At 38.7% G+C, this 24,089-nt stretch overlaps 1 protein-coding gene across 1 annotated transcript in view; it reads left to right on the top strand.

Annotated features, from left to right (window-relative positions):
* Window positions 1-16,232, top strand: part of PTPN20 (protein tyrosine phosphatase non-receptor type 20) — a 58,798-nt gene extending 42,566 nt beyond the window's left edge. Inside the window, exons 8-11 of the mRNA XM_088842485.1 lie at window positions 286-620; window positions 4,922-5,137; window positions 15,237-15,299; window positions 16,167-16,232. Of these exons, the coding sequence (XP_088698611.1) occupies window positions 286-620; window positions 4,922-5,137; window positions 15,237-15,299; window positions 16,167-16,232 (680 nt within the window). The remainder of the gene's footprint in view (window positions 1-285; window positions 621-4,921; window positions 5,138-15,236; window positions 15,300-16,166) is intronic.
* The last annotated feature ends 7,857 nt before the right edge of the window (window positions 16,233-24,089 follow it).

The raw sequence follows: 24,089 nt of genomic DNA, 5'->3' as shown, positions 1-24,089 counted from the left end.
TATAGGCTAGGAGATACCTCCCTTGGCCTATTCCTACTTGTGCCATATGTAACAGAAATCTCTCAAGGTGTCTGGACACTTATGGCATTCTTCTCTTTTTAGTAGAAACTGATTTTTATTTTTAAACCTTACCCTAATTGTATATTTCTAGAAACTCCTATGCCATCTTTTCTATTAGTCGAAGAGATAAATAGATTTACTTTTGTGAAATGGTTTCATGAAATCTGCGTGTATTGCATATCCTGCTTTTCCTTTATCTACTATGTGTTTCTGTTATTGTAATAGATGATTCAACACGTGTTCCTCTTGGAGAGAACAAGGACTACATCAATGCCAGTTATATTAAAATAGTAAATTCTGGAGAAGAGTATTACTATATTGCTACCCAAGGACCACTGCCAACTACCACGAATGACTTTTGGCAAATGGTTTTGGAAAATAACTCTAATGTTATTGCCATGATAACCAAAGAGAAAGAAAGTGGAGTTACCAAATGCCACCATTACTGGCCTATTTCTACGAAGAAACCTTTGGAATTGAAAAGCTGTCGTATCTTCCTAGAGAACTACCAGATACTTCAGTATTTCATCATTCGAACGTTTCAAGTTGTCAAGAAGTCTGTAAGTTAAAAAATAAAATCAGCATTAGATATATATTTCCTTATATATGCACACATGTCAGGATAGGAAGTTAGGAGCAAGGTGGGCCATAGCTGGGGACACTTGTTTAAAGTAACTTCTTTTTACTTCTCCCTGGTACCAGAAACTAAGACAACGCCATTTCTTCTTCTGCCTAACCAAACTCTGACTGGAGAGAGAAAATAATTGAAAAGGGGCGTTGGGTCGGTTGAGAAAGAGTATTGGAAGTGACCTGATCCTGGGGTGTACTTTGGCTCCCTCTGCTGAGAGGGACAGATATGCTAATAATCACTGGGCTAGGCAGGGTGCTCCTTGCTGAGTAGCAAGTTGTTCGGCGCACTCACTGGTACTTGGAGTACTGTGCTCGATGGATGGTGATATTGAGGTCTGTTTGGGGTGCAGAAAGGAGGTTCTCTTTTGGTTTGGACAGACGATTTGCTGGAGGAGGTGACATCTGTATTGAGAATTTACCCAAGTGAGAGAAATGAAAACAGTAAGTAGATGATGAAGGTATAAAATAGCATGGGACATATGCACAGAGAGATGTAAGTAGTTAAGAGTTTCTGGAATGTAAATGTTCAAAAGCCAGGGAGAAATGAGAGATGAGATGAGGCTATAGAAAATAAGTAGAGAAAGCCGGAACATGAAATGTTTTGGATTTAAGCTAAGGAGCACAAACTTTATTATGAAGATAATTAGGAGACATTGAAGAATTTTAGTAAGAAGGGTATATGATCAACTTAGGGCAACTAGCAACTAGATAGAAAGCAGACTTTGATGCTTTTCCAATAAAACTGGCAGACTTTATATGACTTACGACTTGTGACTTATAAGGAGTGTTCAAAAATTATGCTGTCCAATGTGATAGCCACATTTGACTGTTTTAGATTTAAATTATTTAAACTTACATAAAATACCAAATCTAGTTGCTCACTTGCAATAGCCATACTTCTAGTGTTTAAGAACATATTACTAGTGAGTACCATATGGGCAGCACAGATACAGAGCATTTGCATCCTTGTGGAAAGTAATATTGGGAAGTAATGGTCTAGAATAATCCATAGAACAATTCATTTCTTGCTCTAACAGACTCGGAAAATAGCAAAGGAATGATTTATAGGAGAAAGTGATGTTACATCGCTCTAAGTAGATTTGATTAGCAAGTAGGTAATACATGTGTTCTATAGGAGTGAAGGGGGTGGGAGTTAAATTGGAAACTTGAAGAGTGAGGGGATTTGGAATCATCACCAAAGAAGTTGATTGGAGCACAGGCAATGATTGCTCTGCTGAAAAGTTTGCTGAAGGTGCTGAGGTTGGAACCCATAATTTGCAATAACAATAAAATATGCAACTATGTGATTTTTTTTTTCCTAATCATGGGATTCCTGAACAGAGATTATGGGACTGATTCAGGGAGGGATGTTGCTCAGGATATGTGGCAAGATTCAAAGGATGAATGGAGTTGACAGTTTGGTAAGAGAACGATTTAGATAATCAGTCATAAAGTCTAAACTTCGGGAGATAAATGGAATCAGCAGCTAGGAGGAAATAGAGGACGTCAAGGGCAGAAGAATTCCATCTAGTCACATTGTTGGAGGTGAAGCACAGATAAAGTGGTAGCATAAGAGTTTCTGCTCAGAAAATGATGTTGGAATCTAAGAACTGCAAGATTTTTGATACTGGCCATTATAGGTGATGGTGAGTCCAAGGAGTAATCACATTGTGAGCACTGGAAGACATGAATGGTCTCCTCTGTAAGAGAGAAATAACAATGTGAGGCTAGAGTGTCTGTTTGGCTGTTGAGATCCCAAATTACCCCGTCAGAATCTGTGGTAAGGTGATAGTGATGAGAAGATGAAGTGAAGAGGTATGAAACTTAAAAAGAAGTGGAGTTTTGTACAAGGAGAAGAAATAATGAATTGGAAATTGTGTTGGGCATTAAGGAGTATGCAACTAATCTCTAGACTCACTAGTACCTGGAGCACAGGAGAATAGATGGCCTGGATTAGAGAGAACTGCAGAGTGCAGTACCCATGGAGGCAAGGCAAAGAAGTAGAAGAAGCATTTAGGGAAGTGATGATGCCTTCCAAGAGTTTCCTGTAGCATGGGGGCCTGAGGAGATCAAACCAGTCCATCCCAAAGGAAATCAGTCCTGAACCTTCATTGGAAGGACTGATACTGAAGCTGAAACTCCAATACTTTGGCCACCTGATGGGAAGAACTGACTCATTGCAAAAGACCCTGATGCTGGGAAAGATTGAAGGTAGGAGGAGAAGGGGATGACACAGGATGAGATGGTTGGATGGCATCACTGACTCGATGGACATGAGTTTGAACAAGCTCACGGAGTTGGTGATGGGCAGGGAAGCCTGGCGTGCTGCAGTCCACGGGGTGGCAAAGAGTCGGACATGACTCAGCGACTGAACTGAACTGGGGGTCTGAGTGAGAAGGGAGATGTTGAAAAGATAAAGTCGGGAGAGAGACAGGATAGAATTGAGGAGTATGAGGGTCAGAGTACACAGTGGTGTGACCAGGGAGGCCAAGAATAATAGTAATGTTTGACATTGATGTCGGGCTTGCTAGCTGTGTGTGAGGCTCTGTGTTTGCTCTGTACACCCAAGGATTTGCCTGATGCCTCACTCTCCTAACACTTGATTCCCTGATAGAAACCAAGTACTGTGTCAGATGCTGGAGATAGAAAGCAGAAACAGTCTCAACTCTTAGTGTACTTACAGTCTAGTGGGGAAGGAAGACACCAGTTCTAAATGGCATGTGATATGTGCTATGGCAGGAGAAGGACAGCATGCTTGGAGAATGTAGGTCAGGTGGGAGGCCCAGAGGAATGATCTGTCTGAAAAGATTTGAATGTTCAGATCCACCTGTGGAGTTGGCAAAGGGATCTAGAATGGTGGCCTTTGTGCTGATGTTCCCAGACCTCAAAACCATGGGGCTGACATTTGAAGAATCTGCCTCATTGTACTGGGTCAGGAAAGCAGTGATGCCCACCTTTGTGCAGATTCTCAGTGGTCAACAGTGTAGGAAAGATTTAATTCCTGAAATGTGTGATGGAGTGAGACCTATCCTCAATTTGGTTCCTTCACATGATTTTTAAGCATCGTTTGCCTCATCCAATTTCGTGTACCAATGATTCAAACATGAGTCTTTCTATTTTCTAACACCATAGAAAATGGTATTTTTATTTGGAACTTAGGGAAAAAAGTGGTGCATTAAGGAGAAGTAGAGAAAGAGTGAGAAATCCTTCCTGAATTTTTTCACGAGTGCCCAGTGAAGCAAAATGAAGGTTCCACATTGAGGAAGGGGAGAACTCTCTGGAAGAATGATGGGTAAACTCAAAGCATTTTATCTGTCAACCCCAGGGAGAGTTCCATAACTCCACTTTCAGGGGGCTCAGTGAAAGAATAAGGACCAAAGTCTACTTACATGGTCATTAACCACCCTGTCCTGGTTGCCAGAGGAGGTTGCTTCCCATCAAACCCTGATTAAGCAACTTGACAGCACCTACCTGTTTTAATTAAATTTAGTATCAGATTTGGACTTCTCTGGTGGCTCAGACTATAAAGAATCCACCTGCAATGTGGGAGACCTTGGTTATATCCCTGGGTTGGGAGGACCTCCTGGAGGAGGGCATGACAATCCACTCTAGTATTCTTGCCTGGAGAATCCCCATGGACCAAGGAACCTGGCGGGTTACAGTCCATGGAGTCGCAAAGAGTTGGACACGACTGAGCGACTAAGCACAGCACATCATACTATTTAAACCAAGATATATTACTTTTCTATATTATTCCTAACATGTTAGCTCATTTTTCACTCTGTTTTGGATTCCTGGTTTGTTTGGTTTCTTCTGCATTCTCATGGTACAGAAGAAAGATGGTAGTGTTAGATTTGGAAGGACTACATTATTGTCCCAGCTTTAAACATATGAGCCTCCTGACCTAGCATACATCTCTCAATCACTCAAATTCTTACTTTTTCATCTGTAAAATGAGGATAACACAGTGTCTGCCACCCCAGGGCTGATGTGAGGATTAAATGAGATAATGTATGTGAAGTCTTTAGTACCGTTCCTACAGAGTAAGTCCTAAATTCATGTTACCTGTTAGTAGTCTTATTTTTATTATTGCATTACCATATAGTCATTATTATTACTATTTCTGGCATATTAGAAATTAAAAGAAGATCTCTAATACGAGAAGTTGATAAATCTCTCTTCTCTCTCTCCCCTTCCCTGTCTCTCTCCCTCCCCACCCCTGCCCTCACAGACAGGAGCTAGTCACTTTGTAAAACACTTGCAGTTCACCAGCTGGCCAGACCATGGCACTCCTGCTTCAGCAGAAGGTTTTATAAAGTATGTTCGTTATGTGAGGAAGAGCCACCTTACAGGACCCATCGTTGTTCACTGCAGTGCAGGCGTGGGTCGGACAGGGGTGTTCCTATGTGTGGATGTTGTATTCTGTGCCATTGAAAAGAACTTTTCAGTAAGTGTGTGAATTAAGCAGATAAATCGATGCTGTTAGTAAACACTGCACTTTTAACAGCCTTCTCATAGCTGGAGACTAATATCTGGACTTCAGGAGCAACTGAGTCCATAGAAAGCATGTCAGCTTTGGATACTTGCTTCTCACTTAACTGCTACAGGTTCTTGGAGGTGGTTCTGAGGATTAAACTAAATGCATAATGCAAATGAATGGCTTCAAACAATGTCTGGAGTACAGTAAGTGAGCAGTAAATATGAGTTCATTTTTCTTTTTTTCCTTCCACCCACATATACAGTTTTAGAGTCTTGTTAAAGAATGTCAGTGATGTGTGCCTATTTATTTTTTGGTTGCACTGCACCACATGCGGGATCTTACTTCCCTGACCAGGGGTCAAACCTATGCTTTTTGCAGTGAAAACATGGATTCTTAGTGGATCACTGGGGAAGGCCCCAAGTGTGTCTGTTTTTAATGAATAGAAATACATGCATGTGAGCACACTGGGGAAAAAAGTAGACCTCAGAATTAATGAGAGGTCTCTGGGTCTGATTGCTAGTTTGCCACATACTTTAGATTTTGGTGACTTTGTACAAATTGCTCATTTTCTCTGAAATCTAGTTTTCTCTTACATAAAATAAGGATAATATTATTGCTGGGTTTGAGTCAACCATTAACAATTCTTTACTTTCTTCCTAAATTTGGAACCAGCTAAGAGATGGACACAAGAATTAGACATGTAGTGATTTTACTGTTACCTTTATGATTGATAAATTAGGGAACATGAATTTATATTTGTGCCCCAGAAGGCCTGCTTTTACTGAACTGCTTTCCTGTGCTGCAGAAGTGAGTAGGGGAAGACATTTGTTTACTTAGCAGACACTTGGGTTGGGGAGGGTGGTGCCTCTTACCATGTCGCCAAGGAATAGGAAAGTCCACAGCTCAGTCATAAGGCAACAAGGGCTGGGAGGCATTTGCCCTGATAGGCAAATTATGCGGTTATCTTCTTATCAACATAAATGTTAAATCACTGCTCTCTCAGGCTATATATAGTTATACCCCAACAGTGACCAGGTCTCCCCATGACAACAAATTCGTTGCGTAAGTTCTACATGTTTACATCCTAAGGTCGCATTATGTCAGGGATAGAAAAATGGCCTCTACTAGGGACTTTCTAAAGGATAGAGGAAGTCTCTTCTCCGAAACTTGAGCCAGTATCTCCTAGCATTTCCCTGTTTCTGATTCAGTTATAACCCTTTCCTTAAACTAACCATGGTGGGAGATACTGGTCCATTAAAGTCAGTTAGGACTACTCTAGACTATAACGTTGAGAATAAAAAAGTAACGGTTTCCCAAAGCAAACTGAGAGTTTTATTACAAACAATGAATATAAACTGGGTGGTCAAAAAAATGACAAAAATACTAGAAAATGCTGAAAATTTCAGTAGTATGAATCTGATGTTACCTGTTCCTGTAATTAATGTTGTTTTATCCTTTTAACAGAAAATACATTAGCATAATTTTTATTTTATATATTCTTCATCATATTTTATATAACTTATAGAAATTGTAAAAACTATATTGTATTTTATGCTTCTACAGAGCACTTTTTCTCCCTGTCGTTATACCTTTTTTAAACTCAAAATAAGTCCTCTGTCAGCTTAAATAAGTGTTTTTCCTAGCAATATGTAAAATAGTGATGTATTTTACAATTAAGGGTGCTTAGATTTGATGGAAAATGGTTCCGAAATAGGAAATGCATCCATTGTTACCTTATTGGCTTTCCATAGAGGCTTGAGATGTCCAGTATCCTTAATGATGCCCATCTCTACTCTTTTCAGAAATTTTGTCCACCAGAGCTACTCAAAGTATGGTCTTAAACCAGCACCAATCTGTGAATGTTTGTTATTTGCAGAAAGATTTCTGAAATTGAGAGTAAGCATTTAGAAACTTTCAAAGCAGTTTGATATATTTCAGAGACATCCAAGAGCATGACAGTGGGTTGGTCTTGGTAAACAGGATGCAGACCAGTTTGTGTGTTGTGGAACTCACACAGGGAGTCTTACGTGCTGCAAGCTGCATATATCTGAGAAAATGTAATGATTTATTTCTTTTTACTGTTATTTTATAGTCAGGTTTATTTTTAAGTAAGCTTGCTTCAGTTCAGTTCAGTTCAGTTCAGTTCAGTTCAGTTCAGTTGCTCAGTCGTGTCCGACTCTCCGCGAAATCACTGGGAACAAGCTGGTTCTTGACGAAAAACTGAGATTGTTCTGTAGTTGACGCATTTTTGATAGAACATTCCCCTCTAACCATCTTACAGCATACAGTAACAGTTGTTAAATATCAGTTACTATTATGTAATGAAGTGAATAGTCCAAAATTTAACACATTAACTTTCACAAAATAAAAAATACTTACCATATCACTAAACACACTGTCTTGTTCATCTGGAAGGGTTTTTTTTTGGTTTTTGTTTTGCTTTTTTTTTTTTTGGTAGCAAGACTTTTTAAAAATTTGTTTTTAATTGGAGGATAATTGCTTTACAATGTTGTATTGGTTTCTGACATACAACAAGGTAAATCAGTCATAAGTATACATACGTACCCTCCTTCTTGAACCTCGCTCCCACCCACCACCCCGTCCTACCACTCTAGGTTGTCACAGAATACCAAGTTGAGCTCCCTGTGTTATATAGCAACTTCCCATTTAGCTGTCTGTTTCACATATGGTAATATATATGTTTCAGTGCTACTGTCTCAGTTTGTCCCAACCTCTCCCTTCACTGTGTCTACAAGTCTGTTCTCTATGTCTGTGTCTCTATTCCTGCTTTGCAAATAGGTTCATCAGTACCATTTTTCTGGATTCCATGTATATGCATTAACATATGATATTTGTTTTCCTCTTTCCGACTTACTTCACTCTGTGTAACAGTATCTAGGTTCATCCACCTCACTAAACTGACTCAAGTTTGGGGTAAATTCTTTAATCTGTGTAACTATCTCAGACTGTTTTCTTGTCATTGCAGTTCTACTATCAGAACATAATCCTACACAAAACTTAAGCTCCAAATTACATTTGATGATAATGTAGTACTTTGCAATTTCATGCCGTTTAAAATTAGTTCAGTTCAGTTCAGTCACTCAGTCATGTCCGACTCTTTACAACCCCATGGACTGCAGCACGCCAGGCTTCCCTATCCATCACCAACTCCCTGAGCTTTCTCAAACTCATGTCCATTGAGTCAGTGATGCCATTCGAGCACCTCATTCTGTCTTCTTCTCCTCCTGCCTTCAATCTTTCCCAGCATCAGGGTCTTTTGCAATGAGTCAGTTCTTTGCATCAGGTGGCCGAAGTATTGGAGTTTCAGCTTCAGCATCAGTCCTTCCAATGAATGTTCAGGACTGATTTTCTTTAGGATTGACTGGTTTGATCTCCTTGTAGTCCAAGGGACTCTCAAGAGTCTTCTTGAACATGACGGTTCAAAAGCATCAGTTCTTCGGTGCTCAGCTTTCTTTATGGTCCAACTTTCACATCCATACATGACTACTGGAAAAACCATATTTGTGAGCAATTTTGTGCCATTTAAAATTAGTTAGTTGTGATTGTCAGTAATAAAACAGAAAAGGAAAAATTCTTCTTATCAATTCATGTTCACATCACACATATACTGAGTCATTATGTTAGTCGTATCTTTTATTCAATAAGTTGTGATGGTAAATACTTTGCTACTTTTGTGAGTTGGTACTACTCTGCATCACTAGCCAGTCCCTGAATTGTCACACCGATTTCATTAGAAAAATGGGACTTTATCTTTTTCTGCCACACTTTCACTCCAAATTTTCAATAAAACACTTTCAGTATGAATTCTATTACCATTGTCTGGTTGTTGTGTATGTGTTTTTAATCTTAGCAGTTCAAAGCACTATTTTGTTAGTCTGCAAAGTATTTATGTTTCATGTGAAACATTGAACATGAGCTTTTTAATTTAGTATTCTTTAAAATAATTCTTTTGTCTTGGAGCATATTTCTTTTGTTCTGTAAGTGACAAGTAAATTTTAATTGTTTCTTTGCTATGTTAGCCAGTACATCTTTGCAATTAAAACATGTGTGGTTTTAGCAATTCACAATCAATAATGGCTCTAAAACTCAATATATGAGGAATCATAATTCTAGGTAAAATTAACATGAACTCTTTTGGTCTTCATTTCTTTGCAGTTACTTCCATTATTATTATTTGGTTAACCACTAAAGCTATATTCAGAAAAGCTGTGCTTTTCTTGAGAAGACAATCCAGTGACACTTCTTTTGCTATCAGTAAATTAAGGTCATAAATGAATAATACAAATTTATGTCCATTATTTGCCTAATCTTAAAATATAAATTATAAAACAGACTTTCAAGAAACAATGGTTTCTAAATTCAATGAAGTTGAATTTTTAGCATATTTCCTTTTATGGATCATTCTTTTGGTGTCAAGTTTAAAAACTCTTCACCTTGCTGGGTCCTAAAGAATTTTTCGTATGTCATTTCTTAAAGTTCTGTAGTTTTATGTTTTATATTTAAGTCTGTAGTCCATTTTGAGTTAATTTTTAAAATAAGGGGCGAGGTTTAAGTCAAGGTTCACTTTTTTTTGCCTAAAGATGTCCAGGTGTTGAGTTTCTTTTGTTGAAAAGGCTATTCTTCCTCCACTGAATTGCTTTTGCACCTTTGTCAGAAATGATCTCGAATATTTTCTTGGGGCCTATTTCTAGTTCCGTATTCCATTTATCTATCCTTTTGCCATTACCACACTTTGGATTCCTGTAGCTATATAGGAAATCTTAACACAGGGAGAGTGATTCTTTCTCTTTCAAAATTGTTTTAACTATTATAAGTCTGTGCCTTTCAATATAAATTTTATAATTAGCTTTTAAAAAAAGCTTGAAGAATTGTGATAGGATAAATTTTACTATGTTGGATCTTCCAATATGAATGTGGTATGCCAACTTATTTAGGTCTTCTTTGATTTCTTTCATCAGCATTTTGTTATTTTCATCATACAGCTTCTGTACATGTTTTGTTAGGTTTATCTTATTTCATTTTCTTTCAAGCTGTAAATGATATTGTGTTTTTACTATTATGTTCATTGTATGTACATGTATGTACAAATGCAGTTGATTTTTTCATGTTGATCTTGTGTCCTGTGATCTTGTTGAACTCACTTATTGGTTCTAAGAGGGTTTTTTGCCCTGTTTTGTGGGAGGAGAAGGGGACGACAGAGAATGAGATGGCTGGATGGCATCACCGACTCAACGGACGTGAGTCTGAGTGAACTCCGGGAGTTGGTGATGGACAGGGAGGCCTGGCGTGCTGTGATTCATGGGATCGCAAAGAGTCAGACACGACTGAGCGACTGAACTGAACTGAAGATTTTCTACATAGATGATCATTTCAGCTGCAAGTAGGGACACGCATCTCTTCCTTCCCAATGCATTTGTTTCTTATTTTTTTATCTGGTCTTATTGCACTACCTGGAACTTAAGTGTTGTATTGAAAACAGGTAGTAAGAGCATACATTCTTGCTGTCACTAATATTAGGGAGAAATCACTACGAACAAAGCTAGTGGTGGTGATGGAATTCCAGTTGAGCTATTTCAAGTCTTGAAAGATGATGCTGTGAAAGTGCGGCACTCAATATGCCAGCAGATTTGGAAAACTCAGCAGTGGCCACAGGACTGGAAGAGGTCAGTCTTCATTCCAATCCCAAAGAAAGGCAATGCCAAAGAATGCTCAAACTACCGCACAATTGCACTCATCTCACACGCTAGTAAAGTCATGCTCAAAATTCTCCAAGCCAGGCTTCAGAAGTATGTAAACCATGAACTCCCAGATGTTCAAGCAGGTTTTAGAAAAGGCAGAGGCACCAGAGATCAAATTGCCAACATCCGCTGGATCATGGAGAAAGCAAGAGAGTTCCAGAAAAACATCTATTTCTGCTTCATTGACTATGCCAAAGCCTTTGACTGTGTGGATCACAATAAACTGTGGAACATTCTGAAAGAGATGGGAATCCCAGACCACCTGACCTGCCTCTTGAGAAACCTGTATGCAGGTCAGGAAGCAACAGTTAGAACCGGTCATGGAACAACAGACTGGTTCCAAATAGGAAAAGGAGTGCGTCAAGGTTGTATATTGTCACCTTGCTTATTTAACTTATATGCAGAGTACATCATGAGGAACGCTGGGCTGGAAGAAGCACAAGCTGGAATCAAGATTGCTGGGAGAAATATCAATAACCTCAGATATGCAGATGACACTACCCTTATGGCAGAAAGTGAAGAGGAACTCAAAAGCCTCTTGATGAAAGTGAAAGAGGAGAGTGAAAAGGTTGGCTTGAAGCTCAACATTCAGAAAACAAAGATCATGGCATCTGGTCCCATCACTTCATGGGAAATAGATGGAAAAACAGTGGAAACAGTGTCAGACTTTGTTTTTTTGGGCTCCAAAATCACTGCAGATGCTGATTGCAGCCATGAAATTAAAAGACGCTTGCTCCTTGGAAGGAAAGTTATGACCAACCTTGATAGTATATTAAAAAGCAGAGACATTACTTTGCCGACCAAGGTCCGTCTAGTCAAGGCAATGGTTTTTCCCGTGGTCATGTATGGATGTGAGAGTTGGACTGTGAAGAAAGCTGATCGCCGAAGAATCGATGCTTTTGAACTGTGGTGTTGGAGAAGACTCTTGAGAGTCCCTTATACTGCAAGGAGATCCAACCAGTCCATTCTAAAGGAGATCAATCCTGGATGTTCATTGGAGGGACTGATGCTAAAGCTGAAACTCCAATACTTTGGCCACCTCATGAGACGAGTTGACTCACTGGAAAAGACTCTGATGCTGGGAAAGGTTGGGGGCGGGAGGAGAAGGGGACGACGGAGAATGAGATGGCTGGATGGCATCACCGACTCTGTGGACATGAGTTTGAGTGTACTCCGGGAGTTGGTGATGGACAGGGAGGCCTGGCGTGCTGTGATTCATGGGGTCGCGGAGAGTCGGACACGACTGAGCGACTGAACTGAACTGAACTGAACTGAAATTAAGATCATTTGTTCTGTGAAAGACCCTATGAAGTAGATGAAAAGAGAAGCTACAGACTTGGAGAAACTGTTTGCAACCACATGTCCAACAAAGGTCTCACACCTAGAATTTGTAAAGACCTCAAAACTTATGAGTAAGCAAGCAATTCAGTTAGAAAATAGGTAAAAGACATGAAATTTCAATGATAAGGATGTATCAATGACAATCACATGAAAAGAGGCTCAACTTCATTAGCCTTTAGGTAAATGAAATCAAAGGGATTTCAAACCAGTCAATGTTAAAGGAAATCAACCCTGAATACTCTTTGGAAGGACTGATGTTGAAGCTCAATGCTTTGGCCACCTGATGCAAACAGCTGACTCATTAGAAAAGACCCTGTTTTGGGGAAAGATTGTAGGCAGAAGGAGAAGAGGGCGACAGAGGATGAGATGAGATGGTTGGATGTCATCACTGACTCAATGAACATGAGTTTGAGCAAACTCCTGGAAATTCTGAGGGATAGGGAAGCCTGGCATGCTGCAATCCATGGGATTGAGAGTAGTCAGACACTACTTGGCGACTGAACAACAACAACAAAATCAGATTAAAACCATGATGAAATATCACTAGATACTGATTAGAAAGGCTAATATAAAAAATAATGACAACAACCAAATGCTGATGAAGATTTGAAAAAAACTGAATTAGTTACACATTGCTTCCCAGGTGGTTCAGTGGTAAAGAATCTGCCTACCAATGCAGAAGACATGGGTTTGGTCCTTGGGGCAGGGAGATCCCCTTGAGGAGCAATGGCAACCCACTCCAGTATTCCTGCCTGGCAAATCCCATGGACAGAGGAGCCTGGTGGGCTACAGTCCATAGGGTCTCAAAAAGTCAGACACAAGTGACCAGCAGCAGCATACATTGCTTATAGGAATGAATGTACAATGGTATACCCGCCTGGAAAATAGTTTTTAAATTTCTTAAAAAAAAAAAAAAAGCAGAACTAAACTAAACTTACCATATAATCCTAGCAATAACACTCTTGGGTATTTATTCCATGGAAATGAAAACTTCTGTTCACATAAAAACCTGTATGTATGTGTTCATAGCAGATCTATTTATCATCACCCCAAACTGGAAAACAATGTAAATGTCCTTCAACACATCCATACTGTGGAATACTATTTAGTAATAAAAAGGAACGAACTATTGATGTACTCAATTTGCATGAATCTCAAAGCAATTAGCAATGACAAAAAGTTGGATATTACATGATTCCATTATGTAATCTGCTTGAAATAACAAAACTGTAGAGATTCAGAACAGATTACTGGTCGCCAAGGGCTGAGGATTGGAGTGGGTGGGCAGTTCTAATAGATAACAGGAGGAAGGCTTATGGTGGTATAGTTACGCATCTTGATTGTGTCGCAGTTACATGAATCTTCACATGTGATAACTTGTATACAATAACACATGTATGCCTATGCTGACAAATGATTGCATGTAAAACTGGCAAAATCTGAAAAGGCTAGTAAATGACACCAATGTCAATCTCCTGGTTTTGATATTATACTCTAGTTGTATCAGTTCAGTTCAGTTCAATTCAGTCGCTCAGTTGTGTCCGACTCTTTGTGACCCCATGAACCACAGCACGCCAGGCCTCCCTGTCCATCACCAACTCCTGGAGTTCACTCAAACTCATGTCCACAGAGTCGGTGATGCCATCCAGCCATCTCATTCTCTGTCGTCCCCTTCTCCTCCCGCCCCCAATCCTTCCCAGCATCAGAGTCTTTTCCAGTGAGTCAACTCGTCGCATGAGGTGGCCAAAGTATTGGAGTTTCAGCTTTAGCATCAGTCCTTCCAATGAACACCCAGGATTGATCTTCTTTAGAATGGACTGGTTGGATCCCCTTGCAGTCCAAGGGATTCTCAAGAGTCTTCTCCAGCACCACAGTTCAAAAGCATCAATTCTTCGGCACTCAGCTTTCTTCACAGTCCAACTCTCACATCCATACATGACCACGGGAAAAACCATAGCCTTAATTAGACGGACCTTGGTTTGCAAAGTAATGTCTCTGCTTTTTAATATGCTATCTAGGCTGGTCATATAGGGTGATATAATACTAGGTGAAATGATGCACAGACTATCCCTGTACATGTTTTGCAACTTACTATGTATCTATAGTTATTTCAATATAAAAATATTGAAAGGATTAATTAAAATTTTAAGTTATAGTAACAAAAAGTTATAAAAATAAAGGAATACTTAAAATTTCTCTGATTTTTATGTACTTTTGGATGATAGTTGACAGTTGACAAACCTTAAATTTCATGTGGTCTTACTGCACATGTCTGGTTCTCAGCTTGCACCACATGTGACTTTTCAAGCAAGTTGAACAACACCTGAGCTGGTCTATATCCTGTTCCACTGATGAGGCTGCTTGGTGCTGCACCACTGTCAGATTGCCATTAAGATTTTCTAAACACTTATTACCAGTTTCTGGACTTATCTCACTTTGGTCTAGCAACAGCCTTTTGCAGATCTGCACCAGCTTAGTGACCACACTGGGTAGTGCTGTTCTCCATGCACAGGTGCAGAATCTGGTGTTGGGCCAACTGTTGCTCAGGGTCTCCATTTGAGTTGAGAGGGCTCTTTATATGAGAAACAGCTGTGTTACTGTTGTGGCCAGAAAAGGTTTTCTACGCTTCAGACTCTTGCAGAATCACAATGCTGCTTTAAGTTCTCCCTTTGGAGAACAGAAAAGTATACACAGGGGCAAATTTGTTGTTATTTCTTTTGGAGAACATTTCTTATTATAAATGATTGCTTCCTGCTTTTTCCTGGAAACCCATTTGAACAAGTCTTCCTTATCCACTAGACTAGGTTAAACATAGTACATGTTCTTATGACTGAAAATGAGAACTTGCTAATTAAATCTTGAGATATCTTTTACTGGAAAGAAGTAAGGCGTACTCCTTAGGCATCTGTGGGTTTTGTGTTTTCCCCCTCTCTGGATAATACAAAATTACTGTCATCCTGTTACAGTTCAACATCATGAATATAGTGGGCCAAATGAGAGAACAACGTCATGGAATGATCCAAACAAAGGTAAGTCACACCAAATAAATCTCATAAGAACAATAATGATATAAAGATGAATATTACATTGTAACGTACATTGTATAGCACATTACAATTTGTAAGGCTCTTTTACCTACACAATTTCATTGAATTCCACTGTTTGAGGTAAACATAAGTTATGCTCTGACATTACTGATGAAGTACCTCAAGTTCAGAGCAATGAAGTTTGTTTTATCAGAGAAAAAGTATAGGAGCCAGATCTGAAACTGAAGTCTCCTAATGCCCAAATACATGCTTAGTCCATAATGCCATGTTATTTAAGTAACATATCTAAAGTTATTTTCCATAAATTTATGAATGGCAATTTTAGGACATTTATTTGCAACTAAAGTATCAGTCATATAAAAAAGATAGCATAAATATCAGATATTAGTTATACTAATCATTGAAGGGCCAAGAGAATATGGATAATGAAAACAAAGAGGTACCCCTAAATCTTTTTTTATGATTTTTTAAGGCAATGTTCAGTGATATGAAGAATTTCCTTTGAACTAGGGTTGCCTAAGAGATCTGAGGCTACATTTTAAAAAAGTTTAAATTTGATTCATCCAATGAAGATATAAAGAGACTGATATTAGGTCAGATTCCCATCTGTTCAGTTAACTAATTCTAGACCAAAGATTATATTATTACCGTTTATCTTCCTGATGCTTTAAAAAATGTATTTATATAAGGAAGTTCTTGGTTAAATGTTAACCTTTTTTAGGCACTTCTTTTTAGGTTAAGGCACTCTTTTTAGGCACTTTGTGGTTAAAAAGTACAAATGTCTTTTCTGAAAGTGGATATTGGTATTACATTAACATTCCATTGTTTTTCATATATGTGTGTGTTTAGGAGCAGTATATGTTTTGTTATAAAATTGTGCTTGAAGTTCTTCAGAAGCTTTGGACTGTAAAGTAAGAAAGACTTCTATTGCCTCACACTTGAAATTATTAGCAAGTGGCTTGGAGCCTCCTCTTAAAGAACATGTTCAAGCTGTGCTTGAAGGGCTTTGCTTATACAAATGTGGTTTCTTGGTATATCATTTGACTTTCTGACAATTCCCTGAAGGCAGTATTTGGGGTAAACGGTGTTTACCCACTGATCTTACTTAGGTAATATCAAATACCTTCCCATATTTTCCCATGAAATGAAAGTTATATAAAACAATTTCCGTCTATTTGGTTGAAGAGATTACAGAACCCAGTAAAGGATTTAAACTGTATTATTTAAGATTTTATTTGGAAAGACAGCTGGAGGGAGCTGAGAATTTTCAGAATCACAAGATTGCGAGATTATATCATGATTTCTTATAAGCGTTTTCAAGACAGATACGTATCCATGTTTTTTAGCTACAGTCTGTACTTTTAGGTGGTATTTGAATAGCTTAGGTCACTAAAGAACCCAGTTAGAAAGGGTCAACTTTCTATGCAAATTGGATTCCCTTTCCCTGTACTTCTCTACTCCTGTGGATCCCCAGGGACCTTAAAGGACAAGCTGCCTTTTCTAGAGCAGCTGGACAAGGTCTGGGAAGCATTTTCATGGCTGGGCAGAGTTCCTCCTCTCCATCGCTTGAGCACACTGCTGAACAGTCCAAAACTAAAATAGATGTTTATGTAGAAAGTCCAAGAGGAAACTTTTGCCCGTTCTTGGGTTCTTTCCTATCCCACCCTAACACTTAACATATTGGTCTGCTTTGTTAAAAGCAAATATTACATTACACTTGCCTTTTAATCTCTGCCCTTTAGCTTTAGAGGGCAGTAAACTTTGATATAAGCTTTATTATGTACTTCTAGGTATCTGTTACGCCAGATATATTTTTCAAGCTAAAATCTGTGATTCTTATTTGTTTCTTCAGCGTTCCATTGAATCATTTATTTCCATTACTGCCCCACCTCTGCCGTAACATTTAGAAGTTGGCTTTGGGAACCAGACTTTGGAGAACCAAATTTATAGTTGTGAAAATGAAAACTTCCATATTCTGTTTTTGAAAAGATGTGGCCATTATTAAATTCATCTTATTATAGGACTTTGCCCCATGCAGTTACAGTGATATGTTTGTCAAGGAATTTTAGTGAGCAGTTGTACTTGATTATAAGCTTTAAAGCAGGTGATACATGTCTTTGTATGATGTAATTCAGTTGAGATCAGAGTAGTCTTTGCATTGTACTGAGAAAGTTTCTAATATTAATCCATAAGTCTTGAATTTTTAAGAGCTTATTTTGTTCCCTTAGCTGAATGAACACTTGAATAGGTTGAATTAAATTGATAGATAAGAAAGCTTTGGTACATATACACAATGGAGTATTTTTCAGCCATCAAGAAGAATGCATTTGAATCAGTTTTAATGAGGTGGATGAAATTGGAGCCAATTATACAGAGTGAAGTAAGCCAGAAAGAAAAACATCAATACAGTATACTGACACATATATATGGAATTTAGAAAGATGGAAACCTGAAACCTGTGTACGAGACTGCAAAAGAGACACAGGCATATAGAACAGTCTTTGGGACTCTGTGGGAGAGGGTGAAAGTGGGATGATTGGGTAGGACGGCATAAAAAAAAAAAAATAAAAAAAATAAATTGATACTTCTCATTTCAAAAATAATTAAATGCTGGAAATGTAATTTATATTAAATGAATTGATGATTTTACCTATTTACATTGTTTTTGTAAATAATAATCTGTGCTAAACATTAATTTTGATGATTGACTTTTAATATTTATATTACTAATTTTCTTTTCTCTCAGTAAAATAATAAATATAATGTACAATAATATTTCTAAAAAGGATTCTATGCTATTATTTAAATTGAAAGATTTACTATGTATTGCCTGAAGTATTTTTATTATTTGGACCTTGAAATGTTCTTATAAAGAAAATTTCCACAATTCTTCATGGTAAACATGTTTCTTCTTTAATGTGTGCTTCATATTTTTATGGAGAAGGAAATGGCAACCCACTCCAGTGTTCTTGCCTGGAGAATCCCAGGGACGGGGGAGCCTGGTGGGCTTCCGTCTATGGGGTCACACAGAGTCAGACACGACTGAAGTGACTTAGCAGCATATTTTTATAGCTGAACTAATTTTTAGTTTTTCTAGGGAAATAAGTAAATATGAAAATACTAATTGCATTTGTTTTTATTGCATTTGGGGGAAGTGAATCCCAAATAGAAAATTTTTGACTAATTGAAATACTAAGTTTATGCCAATAATAAATCAATTTTTGCCAAGGATATGAATATGAAACTCCCACTAACACCTATGCTGTTGCTGCTGCTGCTAAATCTCTTCAGTTGTGTCCAACTCTGTGCGACCCCATAGACGGCAGCCCACCACGCTCCCCTGTCCCTGGGATTCTCCAGGCAAGAGCACTGGAGTGGGTTGCCATTTCCTTCTCCAATGCATGAAAGTGAAAAGTGAAAGGGAAGTCGCTCAGTTGTGTCTGACTCTTTGCGACCTCATGGACTGCAGCCTACCAGGCTCCTCCATCCATGGGGTTTTCCAGGCAAGAGTACTGGAGTGGGTTGCCATTGCCTTCTCCGACTAATACCTATATGAGTATATAAATGCTTATTTAGAGGAACTTTTACAACATTTAAATATAAGCATATATGTACATATTAGATTTCAGCTTTAAATACATAGTTTAAATCATATGCTCTTGGTGAATTTATATATTGGACCCAAACTTTTCAGAAATAAATGTAGATTTTATGCTTATGTAAGTCTTACCAATTTATTCTTCTTTTGGACCTGTCACCCCCAATTTGTCTAAAGGACTATTGAATTTTCAATTATGTTTACAATTGTTACTCAAAGGTCATTTCAGTGATTTATTTATACTGAAAATTTTCAAGGAAAAACACCTTAAATAACTTTAAAACAAATAAGTTTCATTTTCTACTTATTTTTTCTTAATCTCCAGAAAAAATTAATTTTCTTCAATGTTGTCTTGAAGTTCAAGTAACTAAACCAGAAGATTGGAAAGTATTCATTAAGTAGGTCAATGATGGGATGATGAATCGTTCAGTGGAGCACTCAATTTGTCCATTGCCACAATCAAAAAATAATGACTAATGACCTCATAATGAAACAATTTGAATTAGAAGGAATCTTAAAAGATAATCTGATGCAACCATCATATCTGAAACTTCAACATTTTAAAAATACTACTAGCAAGTACTCTTGCTTGGAAAATCCCATGGGCGGCGGAGCCTGGGTAGGCTGCAGTCCATGGGGTCGCTAAGAGTCAGACATGACTGAGCGACTTCACTCTCACTTTTCCCTTTCATGCATGGGAGAAGGAAATGGCAACCCACTCCAATGTTCTTGCCTGGAGAATCCCAGGGATGGTGGAGCCTGGTGGGCTGCCGTCTATGGGGTTGCACAGAGTTGGACATGACAGAAGCAACTTAGCCGCAGCAGCAGCATATCAAGGGTCAGCAAACTAGCCTTCAGGCCAGATCTGACCTATTGCCTATTTTTGTAAATAGAGTTCTAGGACCATTTCTTTGTATATTGTCTGTAGCTGCTTTTGTGCTGCAATGGCAGTGGCAAGGTGGTAGAATATGGCCCATAAAGTCTGAAATATTTATCATCATGACCCTTTAAAGAAGTTAGCTAACCTCTGATATATATATATATCTCTGAAGAACTGATGCTTTTGAACTGTGGTGCTCGAGAAGACTCTTGAGAGTGCCTTGGACTGCAAGGAGATCCAACCAGTCCATTCTAAAGGAGATCAATCCTGGGTGTTCATTGGAGGGACTGATGCTAAAGCTGAAACTGCAATACTCTGGCCACCTCATGCGACGAGTTGACTCACTGAAAAAGAGTCTGATGCTGGGAGGGATTGGGGGTGGAAGGAGACAGGGACGACAGAGAATGAGATGGCTGGATGGCATCACCGACTCGATGGACATGAGTTTGCGTGAACTGCGGGAGTTGGTGATGGACAGGGAGGCCTGGCGTGCTGTGATTCATGGGGTCACAAAGAGTCGGACACGACTGAGCGACTGAACTGAACTGAATGGGAAAAGTATTTCTGAGCAATAGGGATATGTAATGTATATATTTTATAAAATGTATAAAATACTGAAGATTAAACTTACTGGGAACTTGATCAACCGATGCTGATATTCTGAATGAATAGTAAATGCATGAACCATGATATTTTGTAAAGAACAATTAATTGTGAGGAAGGGAGGGGGTTTGCCTTAGCAATAATCAAGGTATTGTCCAAAGTCACAGTAATTAAAACAATGTGATACTGGTATAGGGATACATAAATGGATCAGTGGAACAAAATAGTCAAAAAATAGACTTCATAGACATTTGTGAATATTTAATACATGCTTGTGCATGCTAAGTTGATTCAGTCATGTCTGACTCTTTACAACCCTATTGATTGTAGTCCCTGCCAGGCTCCTCTGTCCATGGGATTCTCCTGGCAAGAATACTGGAGTGGGTTGCTATGCCCTTCTCCAGAGGATCTTCCTGACCCAGTGATTGAACCTCCATCTCTTAAGTCTCCTGCATTGGTAAGCAGGTTCTTTACCACTAGCACCGCCTGAGAAACCCATTTAATTTAATCCATATTATATGTGAAAAATTGCATTTCAGATCCAGAGCTTCAAAATATATGAAGCTAAAAACAGATAGAACTGACAAAATTGGAAAGATAGAAAAAATTTCAACTATAGTTAAAGGTTTTGCCTCTTAATAGTTGATAAGAATCAGTTCAGTTCAGTTCAGTTCAGTTCAGTCGCTCAGTCGTGTCCGACTCTGCGACCCCATGAATCACAGCACACCAGGCCTCCCTGTCCATCACCAACTCCCGGAGTTCACTCAAACTCATGTCCATCGAGTTGGTGATGCCATGCAGTCATCTCATTCTCTGTCGTACCCTTCTCCTCCCGCCCCCAATCCCTCCCAGCATCAGAGTCTTTTCCAGTGAGTCAACTCGTCGCATGAGGTGGCCAAAGTATTGGAGTTTCAGCTTTAGCATCAGTCCCTCCAATGAACACCCAGGATTGATCTCCTTTAGAATGGACTGGTTGGATCTCCTTGCGGTACAAGGGACTCTCAAGAGTCTTTTCCAGCACCACAGTTCAAAAGCATCAATTCTTTGGCGATCAGCTTTCTTCACAGTCCAACTCTCACATCCATACATGACCACGGGGAAAACCATAGCCTTGACTAGACGGACCTTTGTTGGCAAAGTAATGTCTCTGCTTTTTAATATACTATCAAGGTTGGTCATAACTTTCCTTCCAAGGAGTAAGTGTCTTTTAATTTCATGGCTGCAATCAGCATCTGCAGTGATTTTGGAGCCCCCAAAAATAAAGTCTGACACTGTTTCCACTGTTTCCCCATCTATTTCCCATGAAGTGATGGGACCAGATGCCATGATCTTCATTTTCTGAATGTTGAGCTTCAAGCCAACCTTTTCACTCTCCTCTTTCACTTTCATCAAGAGGCTTTTTAGTTCCTCTTCACTTTCCGCCATAAGGGTAGTGTCATCTGCATATCTGAGGTTATTGATATTTCTTCCGGCAATCTTGATTCCAGCTTGTGCTTCTTCCAGCCCAGCGTTCCTCATGATGTACTCTGCATATAAATTAAATAAGCAAGGTGACAATATACAGCCTTGACGTACTCCTTTTCCTATTTGGAACCAGTCTCTTGTTCCATGTCCAGTTCTAACTGTTGCTTCCTGACCTGCATACAGGTCTCTCAAGAGGCAGGTCGGGTGGTCTGGTATTCCCATCTCTTTCAGAATGTTCCACAGTTTATTGTGATCCACCCAGTCAAAGGCCTTGGCATAGTCAATGAAGCAGAAATAGATGTTTTTCTGGAACTCTCTTGCTTTCTCCATGATCCAGCGGATGTTGGCAATTTGATCTATGGTGCCTCTGCCTTTTCTAAAACCTGCTTGAACACCTGGGAGTTCACGGCTCACATATTGCTGAAGCCTGGCTTGGAGAATTTTGAGCATGACTTTACTAGCGTGTGAGATGAGTGCAATTGTGCGGTAGTTTGAGCATTCTTTGGCATTGCCTTTCTTTGGGACTGGAATGAAGACTGACCTTTTCCAGTCCTGTGGCCACTGCTGAGTTTTCCAAATTTGCTGGCATATTGAGTGCAGCACTTTCACAGCATCATCTTTCAACTTTTGAAATAGCTCAACTGGAATTCCATCACCTCCACTAGCTTTGTTTGTAGTGGTGCTCTCTAAGGCCCACTTGCTTCACATTCCAAGATGTCTGGCTCTAGGTCAGTGATCATGTTATCGTGACTATCTTGGTCGTGAAGATCTTTTTTGTGCAGTTCTTCTGTGTATTCTTGCCACCTCTTCTTAATATCTTCTGCTTCTGTTAGGTCCATACCATTTCTGTCCTTTATCGAGCCCATCTTTGCATGAAGTGTTCCCTTGGAATCTCTAATTTTCTTGAAGAGATCTCTTGTTTTTCCTATTCTGTTGTTTTCCTCTATTTCTTTGCATTGATCACTGAGGAAGGCTTTCTTATCTCTCCTTGCTATTCTTTGGAACTCTGCATTCAGATGCTTATATCTTTCCTTTTCTCCTTTGCTTTTCACTTCTCTTCTTTTCACAGCTATTTGTAAGGCCTCCTCAGACAGCCATTTTGCTTTTTTGCCTTTCTTTTCCATGATAGGAATAAGTAGATGGAAAATCACTAAGGATGTAAAAGAGTTGTAGAGCAATTTCAACCTGCTTGACCTAATTGACATTTGTAGAGTACTATACCAAACTAGAGCAGAGTACACACTTCTTAAAGTGCATGTGGAATATTCACCAACAGATTATATTTGGGGTTCAAAATAGTCCCAATGTCATTAAAAGGAAAAGAACTATATGTCTGTGGAATTAAATGGAGATCAATAATATAAAAGTATTTTGAAAATTCCAAGGTATTTGGAAATTTAACAAGGTACTTCTAAATAACTTATTAGTCAAACAAAAAAGAGAAATTAGAAAATATTTTTAAATGAATGAAAACAAAACAATATTAGCTTGTAAGATGCAGTGACAAAGTTTAGGGGGAAACTTGAAAAACTTTTTTGAGAGAGCTACAGCAATATTTAGAGGGGAATTTGTGGCCTTAAATACATATGTTAGGAAAGAAAGGGCAAAATTAGTAAGATAAACAAGTATTAATCTCAAGAAGTTAAAGGACAGCAAAATTAGCCAAGGTGAAGTTGGAGCAAGTTAAGACTAGAAACGAATGACATAACAAATATATAATAAGGGGAATCTATATAGCTTGGTCAACATTGATTCTATTAATATTAAGACACCTAGAAAGCTGAGAGAAGGCACAAATATTGAGCATGAATGGAAAAAAAATTATTACAGAATCTGGAGACTTCATAAAAAGAAAATGCAGGCCCAAAAGCAAAGGCAACTAAAGCAAAAATAAAAGTGAGAATGTATCAAACTAAAAAGCTGCTGCACAGCAAAGAAAACTGTCAACAAAATGAAAAAAGCAACCTATAGGATGAGATAAAATATTTCTAAATCATGCCTGAAAATGGGTTAATATCCAAAATTTATAAAGAACTCATACAACTCAACAACAATAACAGTAACAACAAACAAAAAAGGAAGTTGATTTTTAAAAAATGAGCAGATATCTGAATAGACATTTTTTCCAAAGAAGATGTCCTCCTGGTACAAGAAAAGATGCTCAGCATCACTAATCATCAGGGAAGCGCATATCAAAACCACAATGAAACCGCACCTCACACCTGAT

The sequence above is a fragment of the Moschus berezovskii genome, chromosome 12 (assembly GCF_049115385.1).
Source record: "Moschus berezovskii isolate FMDL1 chromosome 12, NW_MosBer_1.0, whole genome shotgun sequence".
In the NCBI taxonomy this organism is placed as follows: domain Eukaryota; kingdom Metazoa; phylum Chordata; class Mammalia; order Artiodactyla; family Moschidae; genus Moschus; species Moschus berezovskii.
Note: the sequence above shows the minus strand (reverse complement) of the source record. Positions and strands in the feature narration are given on the sequence as shown.